We start from the raw sequence: 18935 nt of genomic DNA, 5'->3' as shown, positions 1-18935 counted from the left end.
CAGGAAATATTTGCATAAAGAATATGTCCTTTAAAAAATTGTTTTGGTTGTTTTTTGAAAGATTTATTTTGATAACTACTCTCTGCCTTTTGTTTCCCCCTTTGGTTCTACAGAGACCTCATGATTCTATCTACTTTTGCCTTTAGCAACATGATGAGACTGATTATGTACATAACTTAGAGAAAATGAAAATAAACTGAAATGCACTGAACTAAAAGTACAACCAGGAAAAAACTGAAGTTGTGGAACTTTTTACCATATGCTTAAGTTTAGAATTTTTTCTTTCAACATACATATACAGAAACAAGCTATAATAAAATAAAACCTGTATTGTAGACCACCAACATTCAATTTCTTTTACAAAAATTGTTTCCTTAAGCATATGTCACATTTCTGTAAGCACGGATTGATGATCTCTGGTTAAAAGCTTAGAAAGACTTGTGATTAAGATCTATTTTTGTGAGATTTGTTGGAACTTTGCTCAGATTTTTTTTTTAAGAAAAGAATAAGTAAGTATGCCATAACAGAAAGAAAGAGTTCCAAATCTTGAAAATTTATTCAAATTTTGACCCCAATGTATCATTTCTTTAAAAAAGTCACTATAGCAAAGTGCTTAAGAGTGCAGACACTAGAGCCAAACTTCCTGGGTTCGATATCCTGACTCTCCTACCTCCTAGCTGGGTAACCTTGAACAAGTTAATTGACATTTGTGCCTGAGTAAACAGTAGTGGAAGAACGTAGACAATAATTTTGAGTCTTGAATCATTGAGAAAAATTAATGAGGAAGATTGTTTTGGATAACGATACATTGTTACTTATAAAAACTATTTGGTAAACATTTGTATGATATAAGTCTGTCAAATCTTCTTCCCCTTTAATCAGCGTGACCAGTTAAGGCTCATAGTTTAGGCCAGGTGCAGTGGCTCACACCTGTAATTCCAGCACTTTGGGAGGCTGAGGTGGGCCGATAACTTGAGCCCAGGAGTTTGGGGGCAACTTGGGCAACATAGTGAGACTCCATCTCTATCAATAAAAATAAAAATAAATTTTTAAAAAATAAAACACAATTGGGAGACATTTGGAGACCTAAAACTATAATATCTATATCTGGCTAGTATCTAATACATGTGATGCTGTAGAATCCTGATTATCCTTCTGGCATCTTGGTTAAAAAACATTTCTCTAATAGAATGTTTATATTGACCTTTGGCAACATAGAAATAGATAATAGTCCAATGGTAATGCCTGTGTATTTTACTTAATATTATTGATTTTGTTCATCTTTATTGTTAGCCCTTACAGAAAAGATGTGGTAGCCCATGCATTCTAAATATATAGAATTGTTCCATTCTTCAACACTTTAGCTCTTAGTCCTCATTGATTCTTTTGGAAGATATGATTGTTTTATATTCAGGTAGCCACCCAGAAAAGAACATCCACATAGGTCCATGCTCTGTTATCCAGAATTCTGGGGGTCAGGAGTGTTTTTAAAATGTTTCAGATTTTAGAAAAGCAATACAGTATATATACTGTATATTATATAATCATTCCAAGCACATGTTTTTGCAACAAAAAATATGAATAGTCACTCTAAACAGTATAAATAGGCCCATGTCAGTTCAGGTCACGTTTTACCATTAAAATTGTTTTGGTGCCAAGCTTAGTCTGAGTTTTCAGAGCTTTTTGGATGTCAGAATTACAGAAGGGGATTGTGGACCTATTAATATACCTTGTGTATAACATCTGTGGTAGCTGTTAACTTCTGTTGCCCCTGTGTTCTAGTTATTTTGAACTGGTCGGTTTCATTTTGTGATATTTTTCTGCCATCTCTAGTTCAGTTTCCCAAGTTAACCTAAGTAGATATCAGTAACATGAATCTGAGAAGTATATTGGTTGTTTTCTACCATTTTATATGTAATTTCTGTGTAATAGGTCCTTCCTTTTTTCTTTTTAATTTCCACTTTAAATTGGGATGTATTCTCACATGAAGAAAATTTTCCAACAGACTGATTTGAAAACATTTATGAAGAAGGGACATGGATAATGATGCGGGTTTTTGTACTTGGCATGTCTTATACTCCCATCTTTCTTTCTTAGTTACCAGGGAACTCCTCATTCCTCTAGGCCAGAAATGTTTCTGAATAGTCTGTATTTAAAAGAAAATTTTTTAAAATTCATAACCACTAGGTTATTTTGTGTATATAGTAAAGTATATAAATTAGGTGAAAGAAATCCCTTTTAACTTAAAAGAATTTAAATTCTTTAAATTCAGGATGCTTATTAAGCTAATGTATACCAACTAGTATGATACACATTCATAATTAGCTTTAGGTAACCTTACCAGGAAATGAGTTAACTAGCTCCAAAACTCTAGCAGTCTGTGTAATTTTAATACAGTTTTCACAAAATGCTGACAAATAACTTCTGGCTATCTAGGCAAATTAGATTGAGTGAAAATTACATCAAATAAATCTGTCTTGTTTTGCCTTTTGCTTGTTGTTGGGAAATTGTATTTTCAATTTGAATCTGCTCCAAGACAGAAGTAAGACTCAGATGACCAAGGTTCCAATTCCAAGCTCTAAGACTTTATATTCTACATTTTTTTTCTGTTGTTTTAAATATTACAAACTCTAATGGGAATACCATAAATGTAGACTGTTTTGAATGATTTCTGTATTTGTGTTTCTTAATTCAAGCTATATCAAGAAGGTCATTTGCTTGGTAAATTGTGAAATATGGTATGAGAGAGACAAGCTTCATTAAAACGTTCCATCTTCATTCCTTTAGAAGACGGAATGGGTAGTTGATTTATCAGAGTGCCATTCTTGCATGTTTACGATTATCTTATGGTGGTAATGTTCATTTGATATACACAGGATATAAAAGTTGTGTAAGTATTTGGTTTTTATTTTTCTGTGTTCTATTCTTAATTATTTTTCTATGTCTTATTGGTTTGGCTTGGCCACATTTTGGTCATTGTTTAGACTTTTTATTGTAACAATATTTCTTTGTACTGTTGATTACATTTATTTACTTATTTACTCACTTTAGGGTCATGATCAGAGTTCGACTCTTGCTCAACACTCTGTTGAACTGACTTTACCCAATCATCATCCATTTCATAGAGATTTGCTCCGATATGCCAAGCTGATGGAGTGGCTAAAGAGTACAGATTATGGAAAATATGAAGGACTAACAAAGGTATGGATTTGACTTCATTTACTCACTGAGAATAGAGCGTTATCTTTTAGAATCAAGAGGTCATGTGTTCAGTTCCCCAAGTTTAAAATACTGTAGTACATTCTTAGCAAAGCAGAAAATGAGTCAGTGCTCTTTACCAGTGATAACATTCATTTTATTTACTTGGATAAAGGAGAGATAAATTTTAAACTTCAGTATGGAAAAATATTAAGCCATACTGTAGCCTGAAGCATCAATTTAGTTAAATGCTATGCTTATTTCCTGAGTTTCTTTATGTACAGTATAGAAACAAGGAAGTATGAGCATTGCAAATGAGGTATTTGCCCTCTGTGGATTTATAATCTGTTCTGTTAAGGAAATACAAAGTGCCTGTTTATTAAGCAAGCATTCCACTATTCCAGGCACCTGGGGCCTACCTAATAAGCATCTACTCTAATGAGCTTTAAATCTGACTGGGAAGAATCATACATAAAACAATCAGCAAAAAATTAAACACTAAACTGGAAATGAATTTTAAGCGTGTGGCAGTATAGACAAGGAAAATCTCTGTCTCAAGACCATGGGGGAAACTTCATGGACAATATCGGACTTCAGTTGATTTTAAATAATGAGTGCAATTAAATAAACCAGAAATAAGAGGAAGGGCATTCCAGGGATGGCGAGAGAGATGTGCAGACAAAGGTGGGAAGAATATACGCTTGTCCTAGAACAATGAGGTTAAGGGTGACCAAAGCAGAAATTTCCTATTCTAGGGCAGTGAGAAATTATGTTGAAAAAGATGAGCTATGGGACCTACCAGCATTCCTCAAGCATGGGAAAAGATTAAATGAGGGAAATTTAATTAAGAACCTAAAGTAATAATTCAGATGAAATGAAGTGTTGAGCCAGGAAGATGGTGTTGGGAATAGACAGACAATATAAACCAAAAGAGAGACTCCAACAGCAGAAGGAACAGGTTGATGCCAAACTTGCTGGGCTTGGAGTTTAGAACAGTAGTATATACTGCTGACTAAAATTCTGCACTTGGGGAAGAGCAAAGTCATTTATTCGTATATTCAGTCAGTAAATGAATTGAGCACCTATTACATGCTAACACTTGTAAGCACTTAGAGATACAGCATTGAAGGAAACAGGCAAATATTTGCCTTCTCAGAGTACGTATTCTAGAGGAGACAGATAGACAAAAAAGTTAATTATATAGTATGTTAAAAGGTGCTGCTGAGTGTTCTAGAGAAAATAAAGCAGGGAATGCCAGGACTGGGAGAAGGGTGTGGGATAAGGATTTCCAGAGGAGAGCTTTCCAGGCACAGTGCAAGTTCCCTAAGGCAGAGCGTTCCTGTTGTGCTTGCAGAGCAGGGAGGCCAGTGTGGTAGGAGCACTGTGAGCCAGGGGCAGACCCTGGTGGGGGCAGGGTGGATCTGGAAGGGATTGTGGACCGTGTAAGGATTTGTCTTTTACTGTGCATGACATTGCAGGGTAGGGAGGGGAGATGGTGGACTTTGAGCCATGGAATGACATGGACTGACTTAGATTTAATAGCCATCGTAGCAGGAAGCCATAGGGACAGTACTTTTCTGGCATTTATGCTGTTGACCTTTAGTTTAGGAATTGGACATCATATCCCTTTTTAAAAAAATAAAGCTAAAGAGTTCCCACCTATCTAGTCAAATATGTAAATAGCTAATAGTATTCTAGATAGTCCTGGCTGAAGATCCATTTTATTAAAATTCTGAAATACTCTGAGAAACATCTAAAATCTTTTATCTGTAAGTTTTTGTGAATTTGAAGTTTAAAAATAAGAAATCTAATGCATAAGCTGTGTTAATAATTAATAATAATTATATGGACAATATGGCCCTAAAAGATGTTCTAGAATTGGAAATAATGATATGTTTTGTCTCCGTGGAATGAGAATATTGGAATTGCTAATATAAAAGCAACTTCTATCTGGTATCTTAGATTGATGCTTCAGAAGACAGCAGAAGGGTTAGGTAGAGATTTATGAAAAGTGTGATAGTAAGAAGGAGGCAAATTATGTATTCCTATCCATGCATTTGTGTTTACACATTTGACAGTAGGACATTTTTATGTATCGGTTTTCGTGTATTTTCTCTTTGAAATGCCTTTGCCCATTTAAAGTAAAATCTGGCTCTTGCACTTCTAAACTGAGATAATAAGAAAAGGGATATAAAACTTAGTAAAATAAATAATATTTTTAAATTATAATTTTAAAAATGCTTTTCAAAAAAAAAAAGTATCCTGAGATGCTTGTATACTTCTTGTCTGGCTAGCTATTTTAGGTGAGATTGTTTTAGTTCCTCAGAATTAGTATATTAAGCATTATACACCTCCACTGTTGTGTTATATTTTGTTTTGTCTTGTTTTCATTCAACAGAATTCTGATTTGGAGATATCCTAAGGAAAAAATTTACATTACTGGAATTCTTTGCCTTTTGAAGTTTTAGGAGGATTAATATTCTGAATAATTAAACATAAATTATATTTCCTTAAGAGTTTTGTGCCAACAAGTGCTTTGTCCCCTAGTGAATATTCAAATAAGTAATCAATAAGCTTTTTGCCTAATTGTGTTCCCAGTGATTATTATTGCCCTATCTTTATATATAATGCAGTATTCATGAATGTAATTTAAAGTGAAGAAAGAAGTTTAGAGCCAACCTAGTAATGATTTATGGAATCATTCTCTGCTCAGAGTATATTTTTGATTGACAATATTAATGAGCTTTTTAAATGAAATTGACTTTTTCCCAGGAATGTTGCATCATCCTGTGATTTGAGCTTTTGACAGATTATGTATTTTTACCTCATCATCTAATTTGGTTGCTGAAGAGTAGTCAAAAACAGGAATTTTACTTAAGGAAGAAGGAAGAAAGGAATGAAAGAAAAAAGAAGGAAACAGACAAATCAGTGTTTCTTTAGTAAGAAATAATTCAGAAAGCTATTTGCACTTGGTTAGGTTTACACAGCTCACACTTTTTGGCAGGAACAGGAAAAACTTGTTCAAAATTCTTTGGGAATAAGAATCAGTAGCCACTGCCTCTAGCTGTACTGAGGCTGAATCTAAGCAAAGCCCCATTTTTTGGTGTACAGAAAATAGTTGTAGCTTGGACTGCCCAGATTCCCTCCTCCCAGGACTGCTACCCCTGTCTGCAACTCTGAGTCATACATGTAGGGCAGTTAGTAGAGATGGTCCATCCATGCTTGGGTAGGAAAGGAGTTTTCCTCTCCTAATAGCCTGCTGAGATTGGCAGTCTGACTTGAAGATGACTCACATGTCTTCTCTCCACCTCAGTTTTACATTTGTAGAATTTGTCTTGCTGTTGTGAACCCCAAATGTCTGAGACAAGATCTCAGTCAATTTAGGAAGTTTATTTTGCCAAAGTTAAGGATGCACACCCATGACACAGCCTCAGGAGGTCCTGACGACATGTGCCCAGGGTGGTCCGAGCACAGCTTGGTTTTATACATTTTAGGCAGACATGGGACGTCAATCAGTATATGTAAGGTGAACACTGGTTTGGTCTGGAAAGGCCAAACAACTCGAAGCAAAGGTGGGACAACAAAGTGGGGAGGGGGCTTCCAGATCATAGCTAGATAAGCAACAAATGGTTGCATTCCTTTGAGTTTCTGATTAGCCTTTCCAAAGGAGCCAATCAAATACGCGTTTATCTCAGTGAGCAGAAGAATGACTTTGAATAGAAAGGGAGGCAGGTTTGCCCAAGCAGTTCCCAGCTTGACTTTTCCCTTTAACTTAGTGATTTTGGGGCCCCAAGATTTATTTTCCTTTCAAATTGTATAAAGAAAAAGTCAACCATGGAGACCCTACAGTGGGCCCAGGTTCCACTGCTTGCTACTCGAAAGCCAAACACTAGAGGCAAGGGTTGCTGTGAGGAAAGGCAGATTTAATCAGCCAGAGAAGTTGAGGCGAGTGGAAGGAAAAAAAAATCAGAGAGCCAGTAGAGAAGATGGCGAACTAGCATTCTAAAGTACCATCTTAAAATTTAAAACTTACCATAGGGTTTTGTTTTTTGTTGTTGTTGTATTGTGTTTTGTTTTGTTTTTGTTTTCGTTTTTGTTTTTTTAGACAGGGTCTCACTCTGACACCCAGGCTAGAATGCAGTGATGTGATCACAGCTCACTGCAGCCTCAACTTCCTTGGCTCAGGCAGTCCTCCTGCCTCAGCCTCCTGAGTAGCTGGGACTACAGCCATGTGCCACCACTCCCGGCTAATTTTGCATTTTCTGTAGATACAGGGTTTCGCCATGTTGCCCAGGCTGGCATCATAGAGTTTTGGAGAGACACTGATACAGTAAAACCTTCCTGTGGTCTTTCCTATCAGTGAGTTGTGTTGAGTGCCAGGAAAAAAGGTATCTAAGTCATTTGAGTCCCACTGAAAAAGTAATACATCCCAATGAAACAGGAATTTTAATTTATATTTGCTTTTAAAGTTATACAAAAATCATGGGAAATAATTGCCCATTTGACTAAGTGTTCTTACAGAGATATGTGAAAAATGTATATGGCCTACAAATTGAAAAAGAACAGGATCTATATATATTATGTTTGGTCCAAATGCTATTTTATAAGAATACAGCTATAAAATATTTTAAGACAATCAATGGTAAACTGTGAATCAATATACAAATATTTACACAACATGTACCTTTTGGAAGGTATACCTGATCTTTAAAGCAGGTAAACATGTTCTAAAAATGGACATATTAATTTGAAATAATATAGGAAGTTGAAACTTAGATTTTATGATAAACTTAAAAGAATAGCTAGGTACAACTTTTCTGCTTTATTTAAATTTTATTTTCTGGTTTATTTAAATTTAGTCAAATTCTGTTTGTGGCATTTAACTTCATACTTGGAAAAATATACAGTCTCCCACTCTTGAGGAACTCTTCTGGAGAGTATATTTTTGTGTGATAATAAGTAGAGATGATGAAGAAATGATTTTTGTATGCCAAAGGATAGATGTTTTTATTTAAGCGAGAATTAATCAAATCTGTTTTAAGAAAGTTAATTACTTGATTTTGAAAGCTGTAAGATATACTAATTAAATTCTTATGGAAAATAACCTATTTTGGAGTAATAACCCAAGCTGGCAGAGGCTCAGTGAAACTAAATATTCTTAAGTGCCATTGACACTATTTATTATTGGTCTGTTTTTAAAGCAACATGACAATACAGAGGAAGAGCAGTTAAGATTCCCATACACTTTGACCCTGTAATTCCATCCTTAAGAAATTATTTCAAAGAAATAGTTCATTAGAGATGAAAAGCTTATTGTAACATTGTCTATCATAGCAAAACGTGGAAACCACTTCATTGTCCTGTGTTAGGGGATTGGTTTACTTAATGGTGCTACACCAACAAAACTGAATACTGTGCTGTCATTAAAATGTGAGACTGGAGAAACGTGTTTGTTCTGATTTAGATATTCTGTATAGTATGATTACAGTGATATTTAAAATATGCAAAAGGTAATATAGAAAAATGAAAATATAAATATGGTTATGTTTGACTACATATTTTTGTAAATTGTTGATGTTATGATGCCTATTCAATTGTTTTTTAAGACAGAAAAATAACCTATTTTTATATCCTGTGAAATACATCAAAGTTTTGGACTATGAAATTTAAAACAAGCATGAAGGACTTGGGGAATTGAAAAATTGAAATTGTTATATGTGTTTTATTAATAAGAAGTACATGTTACTTTTATTTTAAGAATTACATGGATTATTTATCCCGACTATATGAAAGAGAAATCAAAGATTTCTTTGAAGTTGCAAAGATCAAGATGACTGGCACAACTAAAGAAAGCAAGAAGTTTGGTAAGCTTAGGCATGTCAGTTCATTATCTTCCTATTAAAAATGGTTTTATTTATAACAAATAATTCTAAGACTTCTTAAGCAAGGTGGAGGTAGATCCAGCAGAATTTATGAAAAAAGAGGTCTAAAACATTGGCTTGATTTATAGCTGTTTCATAGAACAAATATGTATATCTGTAAATTTTCTTTAATTAAAATTCTGCAGTATGTGACTGTGACAGCGATTGTGTATTCATGCTGTAATCAAATATATATATTCATAAGAACAGCAGTTGGTGAGAAAATGAAGTGCAGTCAAGTAGAGAAAGTACTAGACTGAGAGACAGATGTTGGGAGTTCAGTTTCACTGATTCCCTAAGACTTTTTATAACAGTTGGGGGCAAGTCACTAATCTCTTAAGTCATTGCTCTCCACGTAGAAATGAAACTGGTTCCTGGCTTCTTACTTCTCACTGGCTATTTTGAATCAAAAAGAAAGTTTAAATATTTTCTCCCCTGCCAAAGGGCTATAAAACTGTCACCAAACATTCTCATGTTATTTTACCTTATTTTTCTAAAGAGATGCTTTGATGCATGTTAATTTTTGTTGTTTATAAGTATTTTAAATGGACAAAAACATTATTTGAAAGAATAGCCAGTGACAGTATCAAGTTATGAGGAAGGTGATTTGCCGAGGCCACATTCTGCTCTTGCATGTATCCATCTCTGGAGTTCCTTTTGGATGGAGTTTTGTGCCTATTCAAGTCAAAACCTGGCCTTAAATGGCCACATCGTGTACTCCTCAGTGTGTCTGCATAGCTCCCCTTTAGAATAATGAGTTTAGCATTTGCCTGTTGAAAGGAGCCTATGCCCTAAGCAACTTCAGTAATCAAGAAACAGGATTGAAAACTGATAGTACATGTTTCCATTCTTTTCCGTAGGACAGAGAAGACTGTCATTAATGGGTAATTATTCTGTAACTCACTGTTTTTAAAAAATGCAACACTAATATATTGATTATACTAGTCCAGACATTTGAAATGGTTTGAATTTGTCTGTAAATATGCTACACTTTACAGATACTGATAAGAATCTTGGGACAGTAGGCTTTCGGAAACAGAAATGCTAACTCATCCTAAAGGTTAATTGTTCTTAAACAGCAGTGTGTTTATATCCCTGTTAATGTTTCACTGTGGATATGTTATGCTTTTTTTTTGAGTAAACAGCATATTATTAATGCAGTTACATGTTTAATGTTTTCATTAAGTATATTTGTCACCACTTGTTAGTGAACCATTTTATTTTGAAAGAACTCCTTCAGTATATGAAAACTGGAGGTAAGAGAGAAATATTTCTAAAATTATCTCCTGAGTAGGTCATTAATCCCAGTATCATAATAGTTTATCGAGTCTAAGATTCACATTAAGATAAGTGAAATAATAAGAATATAACTTAAATCAAGTACAGTAGTATCTTAATGTTATCATTGCATTAACCTGAAACCTAAATTTTTTCCTCCTTGAGAAATTCTTAAATTATCTTGTTAAAAACATTTTTAACTAACATAATACAGGTTAAAAGGTACTTTTGTAGTTTTATAAGTGTTAAGATCACATATCTTCTATTAAATGTGCCTATTAAATAACAAGGAATAGGAGAGTTATTTGTGACAATTGAGTGCACAGAAAATTGTGCTCACTTTAGCAGCACATATACTAAAATTGGAACAATATAGAGAAGATGAGCATTGTCCCTGTGCAAGGATGACACACTAATTTGTGAAATGTTCTATAAAACAAATGAAAATTACAGTATCAGTTATTTTGATATCAGCTACAGGAGAAGAAAAACTAAATAAACAATTTGGAGAATAAAAATTGTTTGGTTCATGTTTGAAAATCCAACTTTTAGCCAGTATTTTAAAAATTAATTTCAAGTTAAATGCAAATGACTTGAGAAGTTCTAAATAAGATATAGTGTACATTTTTTTCAAAGACATCTTTTCAGTGATTCAAATTGTGTTTAAGTGAATTTTTAATACTATAGACTGTCCTGGCTTATAATGTTCGACTTAGGATTTTTTTATTTTACGGTGTTTTGAAAGCAGTCTGCAGTCAGTACAAACCATACTTCAAATACCCATAGCCATTCTGTTTTTTACTTTCAGTATGGTATTCAGTAAATTACATGAAATATTCAATACTTTATTATAAAACAGGCTTTGTGTTAGATGATTTTGCCCAACTCTAGGCTAATGTGTTTTCACCATGTTTAAGGTAGGCTAGGCCTCTGGTGTTCAGTAAGTTGGGTGTGTTAAATGCATTTTCTCTTTATAATATTTTCAACGTGTAATGGGTTTATCAAAATGTAACTCCAGCCTGACGCAGTGGCTCACACCTATAAACCCAGCACTTTGGGAGGCTGAGCCAGGAGGATGACTTGAGCCCCGGAGTTCGAGACAAGCCTTGGTAACATGGCAAAACCCCATATATACAAAAAAATAAAAAATTAGCCAGGCATGATGGCATGCACCTGTGATCCTATCTACTCAGGAGGCTGAGGGGTATGGATCACTTGAGCCTGAGAGGTCAAGGCTGCAGTGAGCCATGATTGTGCCACTACACTCCACCAGCCTGGACAACAGAGCAAGACCCTGTCTAAAAAAAAACAAAAAAACAAAACAAAACAAAAAAAAACAAATGTAACCCCATTGTAAGTCAAGGAGCATCTGTAATTATAATTAAAATAGAAATCTCAAATTTTGGAAAGATGACTTTTCAGTGAATGAAAATTAATTATAAATGAAATTTAAATTAATTTTGCTTTTTGCTTGCTTGCTTGCTCTGAAAATTCTGGGTCACAAATGCTAGTAAGAATAAATGCTGGTAAGAATAGTCAGAATGAATGCATCTTACAAAAAGAAACTATATAGTCAATATAGTGATAGAGAATCAGGGGAATAGAGAATCCTTTCTTTTTCAGCCACTATTGAGTCAAGTCTTTAACATCTACTTAGCTGAAATAATTCAAAATTATGCTAAAGTACCAGGGAAGTAGCTTTTCTTTGTGATAAGGCCTTTGTGTAGGTTACTGCCTTTTTAAATAGATTTATTTTTGATATTTTCAAAGGCATGGAATTTTTTCCCACAGGATTGATATTTCAGTGTATTTTTTTCCTTTGTATTCTACAAATTTAATGAAATGACAGGGAAAGGAAATTTAGTAATTTTTTTTAGTCACGATTTTTACTTTCTACAGTTGAGATATATATATCACTTCTCATTTGTATGCGCTTTTAGTCCCTTAATACATACATTTACATAATCATTGCCCTCCTTCCAATTTAATATTCCAAATCTTTAAAATAACCAAGATTATTCTATTATTGTTTCTCTGCTGAACTAAGAAACCTTGTTGATTCCAAAGAGTCATGAATACAATGCTGAATTCAGGGATGGCTGGAAGATTAACTCAATAAATATTTATAAATTACCTATTATCTAATAACTCACTGTTATAAGTACTGGGAATGCAGCAGTAAACAAAGACCCTACCTTTATGAAGTTTACATTCTAGTGGGGATTATTTAAAGATATTTAACATTTTACTTGAGTATTATCACTTGCTGATAAGTGATATATGCTGTTTTATGAACCTCAAATTATAATTAATAGGCACTACTACTAAGTCTGTATTCCTTATTGACTACTAAAGAAAGAAAACTAGTCAGGCATGGTGATCCACGTCTATAATCTCAGCTATATGGCAGGCTGAGGTAGGAGGATCACTTGAGCCCAGGAGTTCAGGTCCAACCTTGTCAACCTAATGAGATCCTGTCTCAAAAAAAGAAACCATATAAAGAATTAGATTTTGCTCTGGCACTGCTGAACATAGCATAGTGACACCTTAAGGCACCAGAAAGTACTGTTCAGATTGGCTAGCTAGTAGCTCCAGCATGATCCCTGTTTGCCACTTTAATGTCCAGCCTTGTTTTTTCATATTCCCTTGAGCTTCAGGTAGCCAAGGTTAGAAAGATATACCTGTCACTGACGAAGATATACCAGTCACTGATGTGACAAGATTTTTGCCTTGAAGCTTGGCAGGGATAATGTCAGTTGACACATCTTTTTGCTGTTTTAAAGACATTTTTAGGTTTTAGTTTTATTCTTTAACATTCTGTTTCATCCTGTGATCTTTCTTCACCTTTCACATCAACTTCTGAGTGTTGTAGACTGTTTTGCAAAATTAGCTCTCATATTGATCTAATAGATGTTATAGAGAGAGAAGTTTTAGATAAAAGAAATGCCTAATGACCTAAAAAGAGTTCAAACTCTTATATTACATCTATTCCCTAAACTTTACCCTTTTATTCATACATCTGGTTGTTAGTATTATGATATATACCTTTCATTCTGAGCACTCACAAAGCCAGTGATTAAGTAATTCAGCTTGATAATTAGTTTTAACTTTTCAGTGGTTTTAAAGCCCTACTCATATAATTTTTTGTTAGATATAGTATAAAATTATTTAGTCAGTGGAGAATCCTTTCAGGAGTTTTCAGGGAATACAAGATTGTTGACATCTAAATCTACAGCTGCATTCTAATAAATTGCCACTTTATTTACTTGAATTATATTTTCTCAGGAAACCAAAACTTGCAAATGTAGTCTTTTAAATTTAAGTGTACCAGCTTCATAAACTTAAAAAAAAAAAAACAAAACACATTTTAAAGTGTAGGGGGGTTACACGTAGATATTTCTACCTGAATATTTGAATAAAAACAATACATTAAAAGTAAAGTTTTTTTCTCTCATATAATTTCTCAAACAGTAGGTGACCAACTAAACATGTGTTTGCACTTCTTGTTACTTGATGCTCATGGTTCTTTGCATGTGTCTTTTAAACTAGAGCTTTAACTTCCTCTTGTGCATGGTTTGTGCAAATTGCAGTTTATTAACTTGTCTTTGTCTTTGATGCTTGCAACCTAATCCATCACAGCTACACTGCCTCGAAAAGAAAGTGCTGTCAAACAGGAAACAGAGAGTGAGTATGCTTAGTGTATTAGTAGGTATTCTCAATGCATGTTTGTTTAATGTCTAGAAATTAGTTGTCTTGAAAAAAGGTAACACCAAAAATTTTGATTGCTCTGAATTGCCAGGTATTGGTGAAAGAAAGCCAACATGATGGTAGTGATACGGCTGTATCCAAGAAATATATGATATAGTTAAAATTACTTGACGAGTAGTAGAACATTGTGTCAGAAATTTGTGAAAAGACTTAACCATTATACTTCTATTTTCAGGCTGTTTAGAAGCTATAAAAAATCTTATATAGATATGGTCGGATTTTACATAATGAAGCCAAAGTTTATCTTTAATTGTACCTATTCTGTCTTCATTTGTCTTTTCTGACCATTAGCAAATAGTACAAGTTAACTGAGAGATATTCAGGAAGGATGTTTTTAAAATATATTAGTTATTGTTTATGTTTAATTCTGAATAAAAACATCACATTTTCTTCTAAAAATCAAATCCTTTAATTCCTTGGTGTATGTGAGCTATTGCCAGCTATATGTTCTCATTTTTCCTCGTGGCTATGATGGATACCAAAATTTTACCTAAACACAGATGTCCCATATTAATATGATTAGTGATGTATGTATTACATTTCAGTTGTATTTTAAATATAACGAGTTTTCAGGGTGTCTTTTTTGTTCATTTTATTTAGTTTTTAAAGGACTATAATCAGTTCACTTACTGGAAAAGCAGTTTCAGAGTTTGGAACATACTAAGTTGAATCATATGTAATTGACTTTTTTTGGTAGGGCAAAATGATCAAGTATGGGCAGTTTCATGTGGTTCAACCTAATATATTGATTTATTGTGGAGGTAACATTGAGATGCAGCAATTTTCTTCTGAAGTATAACAAAGTCATGCTGGCTAATATTCTAACGTGGTCCTCATTGACCTTCATCCATATTCCTGTCCTTTTGAATGGAAAAGAAACCCTCAATTACTTTAGTCTAGCGATATCACCAGGCGACTTTATGAAATGGGCAGGTTATAGACAGTATGCTCTTTAAGGTCCCTTTCAGTCCCATTCTATGGATCTGTGTAGTTTCGCTTCTTTTTTCAATATGCTCAGGATTAGGACACAAATATTAATGGAAGATAAGGAAACTATACCACCTATCCCTTATAGAAGATTTGTGCACTAATATGAGCCCTGGAAGATCAAGCCAGTAGAAGATAGAAGATCTATCCCTGCTTTATACTTTGGATCATTTGTTTGATCCAACTTTCAAAGTTTTATTATTTCTTAGGTCTTCATGGAAGTTCGGGGAAATTAACTGGATCTACTTCTAGTCTAAATAAACTCAGTGTTCAGAGTTCAGGGAATCGCAGATCTCAGTCATCTTCCCTGCTGGATATGGGAAACATGTCTGCCTCTGATCTCGATGTTGCCGACAGGACCAAATTTGATAAGGTAAACTAAAATAACAAGTACTTCTTAAACATTAACATTAGTTTTATTTTCTAACAGCAGTTTGTGGTTGCTCTAAGTGTGTTCAAAGATTTGGGTTCTTCTGGCTCTCTTAAGCATTAACCATGTCTTACTTTCCAACTGAATCGAATCTGGGAAAAAAAAAAAAAACTAGTCAAAGGACAAGTAAAATGTGAATTATCAATGAAATGGCATAAAAGTTTTATTAAAATTTGTTATAAATCATAAAATGCTTGTATCTCAAATCTAAGTTGTTTGAGCACCTAGAAAGTAAGAGGAAATAAAAGCTATTGTGATGCTGGCCTTTCTCTGTACTAAATTAAATAAGTTTTTTGTTTGTTTGTTTTTGAAATGGAGTCTTGCTCTGTCACCCAGGCTGGAATGCAGTGGCACAGTCTCAGCTCACTGCAACCTCCACCTTCTGGGTTCAAGCAGTTCTTCTGCCTCCCTCCCAAGTAGCTGGGATTGCAGGTGCCTGCCACCACACCCAGCTAATTTTTGTATTTTTAGTGGAGATGGGGTTTCACCATGCTGGCCAGGCTGGTTTCGAACTCCTGAGCTCAAGTGATCTGCCCACTTTGGCCTCCCAAAGTGCTGGGATTACAGGCATGAGCCACCATGCCTGGCCATAAATAAGTTTTAAAAGTTGATCTTTGTGCTCCTCCTTCCAGATGTGAAGTGAATAACTGTGAGTTTTATTTTAGGTTTATTTTGTGGCCTTATTATACCTTGCTAATACCATTGTCCTGTAGATCTTGGAAGAGTTTGTTTTTAGGATTCCATTGAGATTATAAATTCATAGATTAGTGAGATTATGGATCCATGGTCTGTGCAGAAAAGAAAATTAAATGTGGAGTGTTATTTTAAGCATTTGGTGCAGTTCTTTCATTATAGGATCACTTTGGTTTTCTTCAGATCTTTGAACAGGTACTAAGTGAACTGGAGCCCCTATGTCTGGCAGAACAGGACTTCATAAGTAAATTTTTCAAACTACAGCAACATCAAAGTATGCCTGGAACTATGGTATGGCTCACAGTGTATTTTGGCTAGTATTTATGATCTGTAACATAATTAGCTTAATTAATATGTGGTCACAATTTTATTATCAGAAGAGAAAAGGAAAGAATTTATCATGTAAGGATTTTTTTATGATGTAAGGATTTAGGATGTAAGGAATTTTGGTAATACCGTAAGATAATAAAAACAGTGACAGATGAAGTTTGGGCATCTAGTTTAATATTTCAGAATATTACAAGCCTAAATATTCTCTAAATTAGTAGGGGGAGGATTGTCTGAGTTTACTTTGCAAAGAACATTATTTAAAAGGCTATTTTAACATTCTAGTAGTCATCAAGACAAATATAATGTTTTAAAATGATGTATGAGTGTATACACTATGGTATACCAAATAACAATAATGATAAATAAAATGAGGCCTCAGATTTGCCTTCCTTGTGGCTTTGTTACTAACTAGCCATGAGATCTTAAGCCAGTTATTCGATCCCCAGCTTTCCTCTTCTGTAAAGTAGATATCATAGTGCCTATTCAGCATGCCTTTCTGGTAGCATACATATAAGAGAATAAGATGAGAGAGTTTCTTGAGTATTTTGAAGAACTTAAAAACAGTGCAAATAAAAGCGTTTTTTAAATTATCATCTCAAAATTGTATGCCACAGACAACCAACTTATAAAAGCAGTCATAAAATAAATGAGAAATGTATTATGATAAATGGTTTAGAGTGTTCATTGTTATGGTAGTAATGGCGGCAAATTTGTTTATTTGTTGGCTTCTGTAAGAATTTTTTATAGCATTTTTTTAATGCTGAAATTTTATTAGAATGATTGATGAGATTTCCTTAATTTTTTAAATTCTCTTTTGAAAGTTGTGTTTGGACGTTTTCTATTTTTGTGGTGGTTGTTGTCAAGCTGCCCCCATTCCCACACCTTGCGTTCAGCTTCCTGTACCTCCCTACTTCCCCTCAGGTGCACACACAAATACAACTTCTCACCCCACAAAAGTTCTTGGGTAAAACCTAAGAAGAGTATCTCGTGAACATTCTTAAACAGCATACTAAATTATATAGCTAGCTTTGTCATAATGCTACCTTTAAAAATCATTATTTTTCATAATGTATTCTTTCCTAGGAATTTTAAGACTGAGCAGGCTTTTGCTATATAAGTACTAGTCAAATTGTTGGTCTTTTATTATGTAAAGTGCCTGAATAATTTTTGCAGGCTGAAGCAGAGGACCTGGATGGAGGAACATTATCACGGCAACATAATTGTGGCACACCACTGCCTGTTTCATCTGAGTATGTCTTCATTACTATCATTGTTTATTTTGGAAAAAATAAACTTTAAAACGTGGAGTGCTGCTCATTGAGGGGTCTAGATGTTTCTCAGTAGCCTGACAGCACTCACAGCACCAGCATCTGTGTCCATTGTCTTATCAAACATTTTACTGATTTAAAATAGGTCCTATTTTATGGCTCTTCAACTCTTCCTTGCTCCAGGACTTACAGAAGATGAAGTCAGTCCGTTGTTTGCTGGTAGGGGGAAGCGTTTGAATTGTAGTGTATTTCTTAGAAATCACAAAGCACATTTCATGACCCAGCATTACAAATTAAAACTAATTCAAATGATAAAACCCAACGTCAGTAAAATATTTTTGTATCAAAAACTACTATAATCATATTTAGACATTTTTATTTGTTTTTTGTTGTTGTTGTTTTCTGAGACGGAGTCTCCCTCTGTTGCCCAGGCTGGAATGCAATGGCACCATCTCAGCTGCACTTCACCTCCTGGGTTCAAGCGATTCTCCTGACTCAGCCTCCCAAGTAGCTGGGATTACAGACATGCACCACCATGTCTGGCTAATTTTTGTACTTTTGGTAGAGACAGGGTTTTACCTGTTGGCCAGGCTGGTCTCGAACTCCTGACCTCAGGTGACCTGCGCACCTTGGCCTCTCAAAGTGCTGGGATTACAGGTGTGAGCCACCACGCCCAGCTATTTAGACATTTTTAATTGAAATTGAATTATGGTATTTTTGTCCTTTTGTATATACCCAGTGGATTAAATTTAAAGGTGAATTCACCTGAAGCTTGTTATAACTTCATACTTCTTGTCTATTTTCTGAACAGGAAAGATATGATCCGCCAAATGATGATTAAAATATTTCGCTGCATTGAGCCAGAGCTGAACAACCTAATTGCATTAGGAGACAAAATTGATAGCTTCAACTCTCTTTATATGCTAGTCAAAATGAGTCATCATGTGTGGACTGCACAAAATGTGGACCCTGCTTCTTTCCTAAGTACTACATTGGGAAATGTTTTGGTGACTGTCAAAAGGAACTTTGACAAATGCATTGTAAGTTTTCTTTTTTAAAAAA

General features: G+C 34.4%; 1 protein-coding gene and 1 non-coding gene across 2 annotated transcripts in view; both read left to right on the top strand.

Annotated features, from left to right (window-relative positions):
- Positions 1-18935, top strand: part of EXOC1 (exocyst complex component 1) — a gene marked incomplete at its 5' end in the record, with an annotated part of 51601 nt that overhangs the window by 21184 nt on the left and 11482 nt on the right. Inside the window, 6 exon segments of the mRNA NM_001133207.1 lie at positions 3052-3201; positions 8957-9062; positions 15362-15525; positions 16459-16566; positions 17779-17855; positions 18685-18913. Coding sequence (NP_001126679.1) covers positions 3052-3201; positions 8957-9062; positions 15362-15525; positions 16459-16566; positions 17779-17855; positions 18685-18913 — 834 coding nt within the window.
- Positions 10730-10836, top strand: LOC112133191 (U6 spliceosomal RNA). The gene has a single exon (XR_002914877.1). It is a non-coding gene; the product is annotated as a U6 spliceosomal RNA (small nuclear RNA).

The sequence above is a fragment of the Pongo abelii genome, chromosome 3 (assembly GCF_028885655.2).
Source record: "Pongo abelii isolate AG06213 chromosome 3, NHGRI_mPonAbe1-v2.0_pri, whole genome shotgun sequence".
Lineage (NCBI taxonomy): Eukaryota > Metazoa > Chordata > Mammalia > Primates > Hominidae > Pongo > Pongo abelii.
The sequence above is the reverse complement of the archived record's forward strand: the minus strand, read 5'-3'. Positions and strand labels throughout refer to the sequence as shown.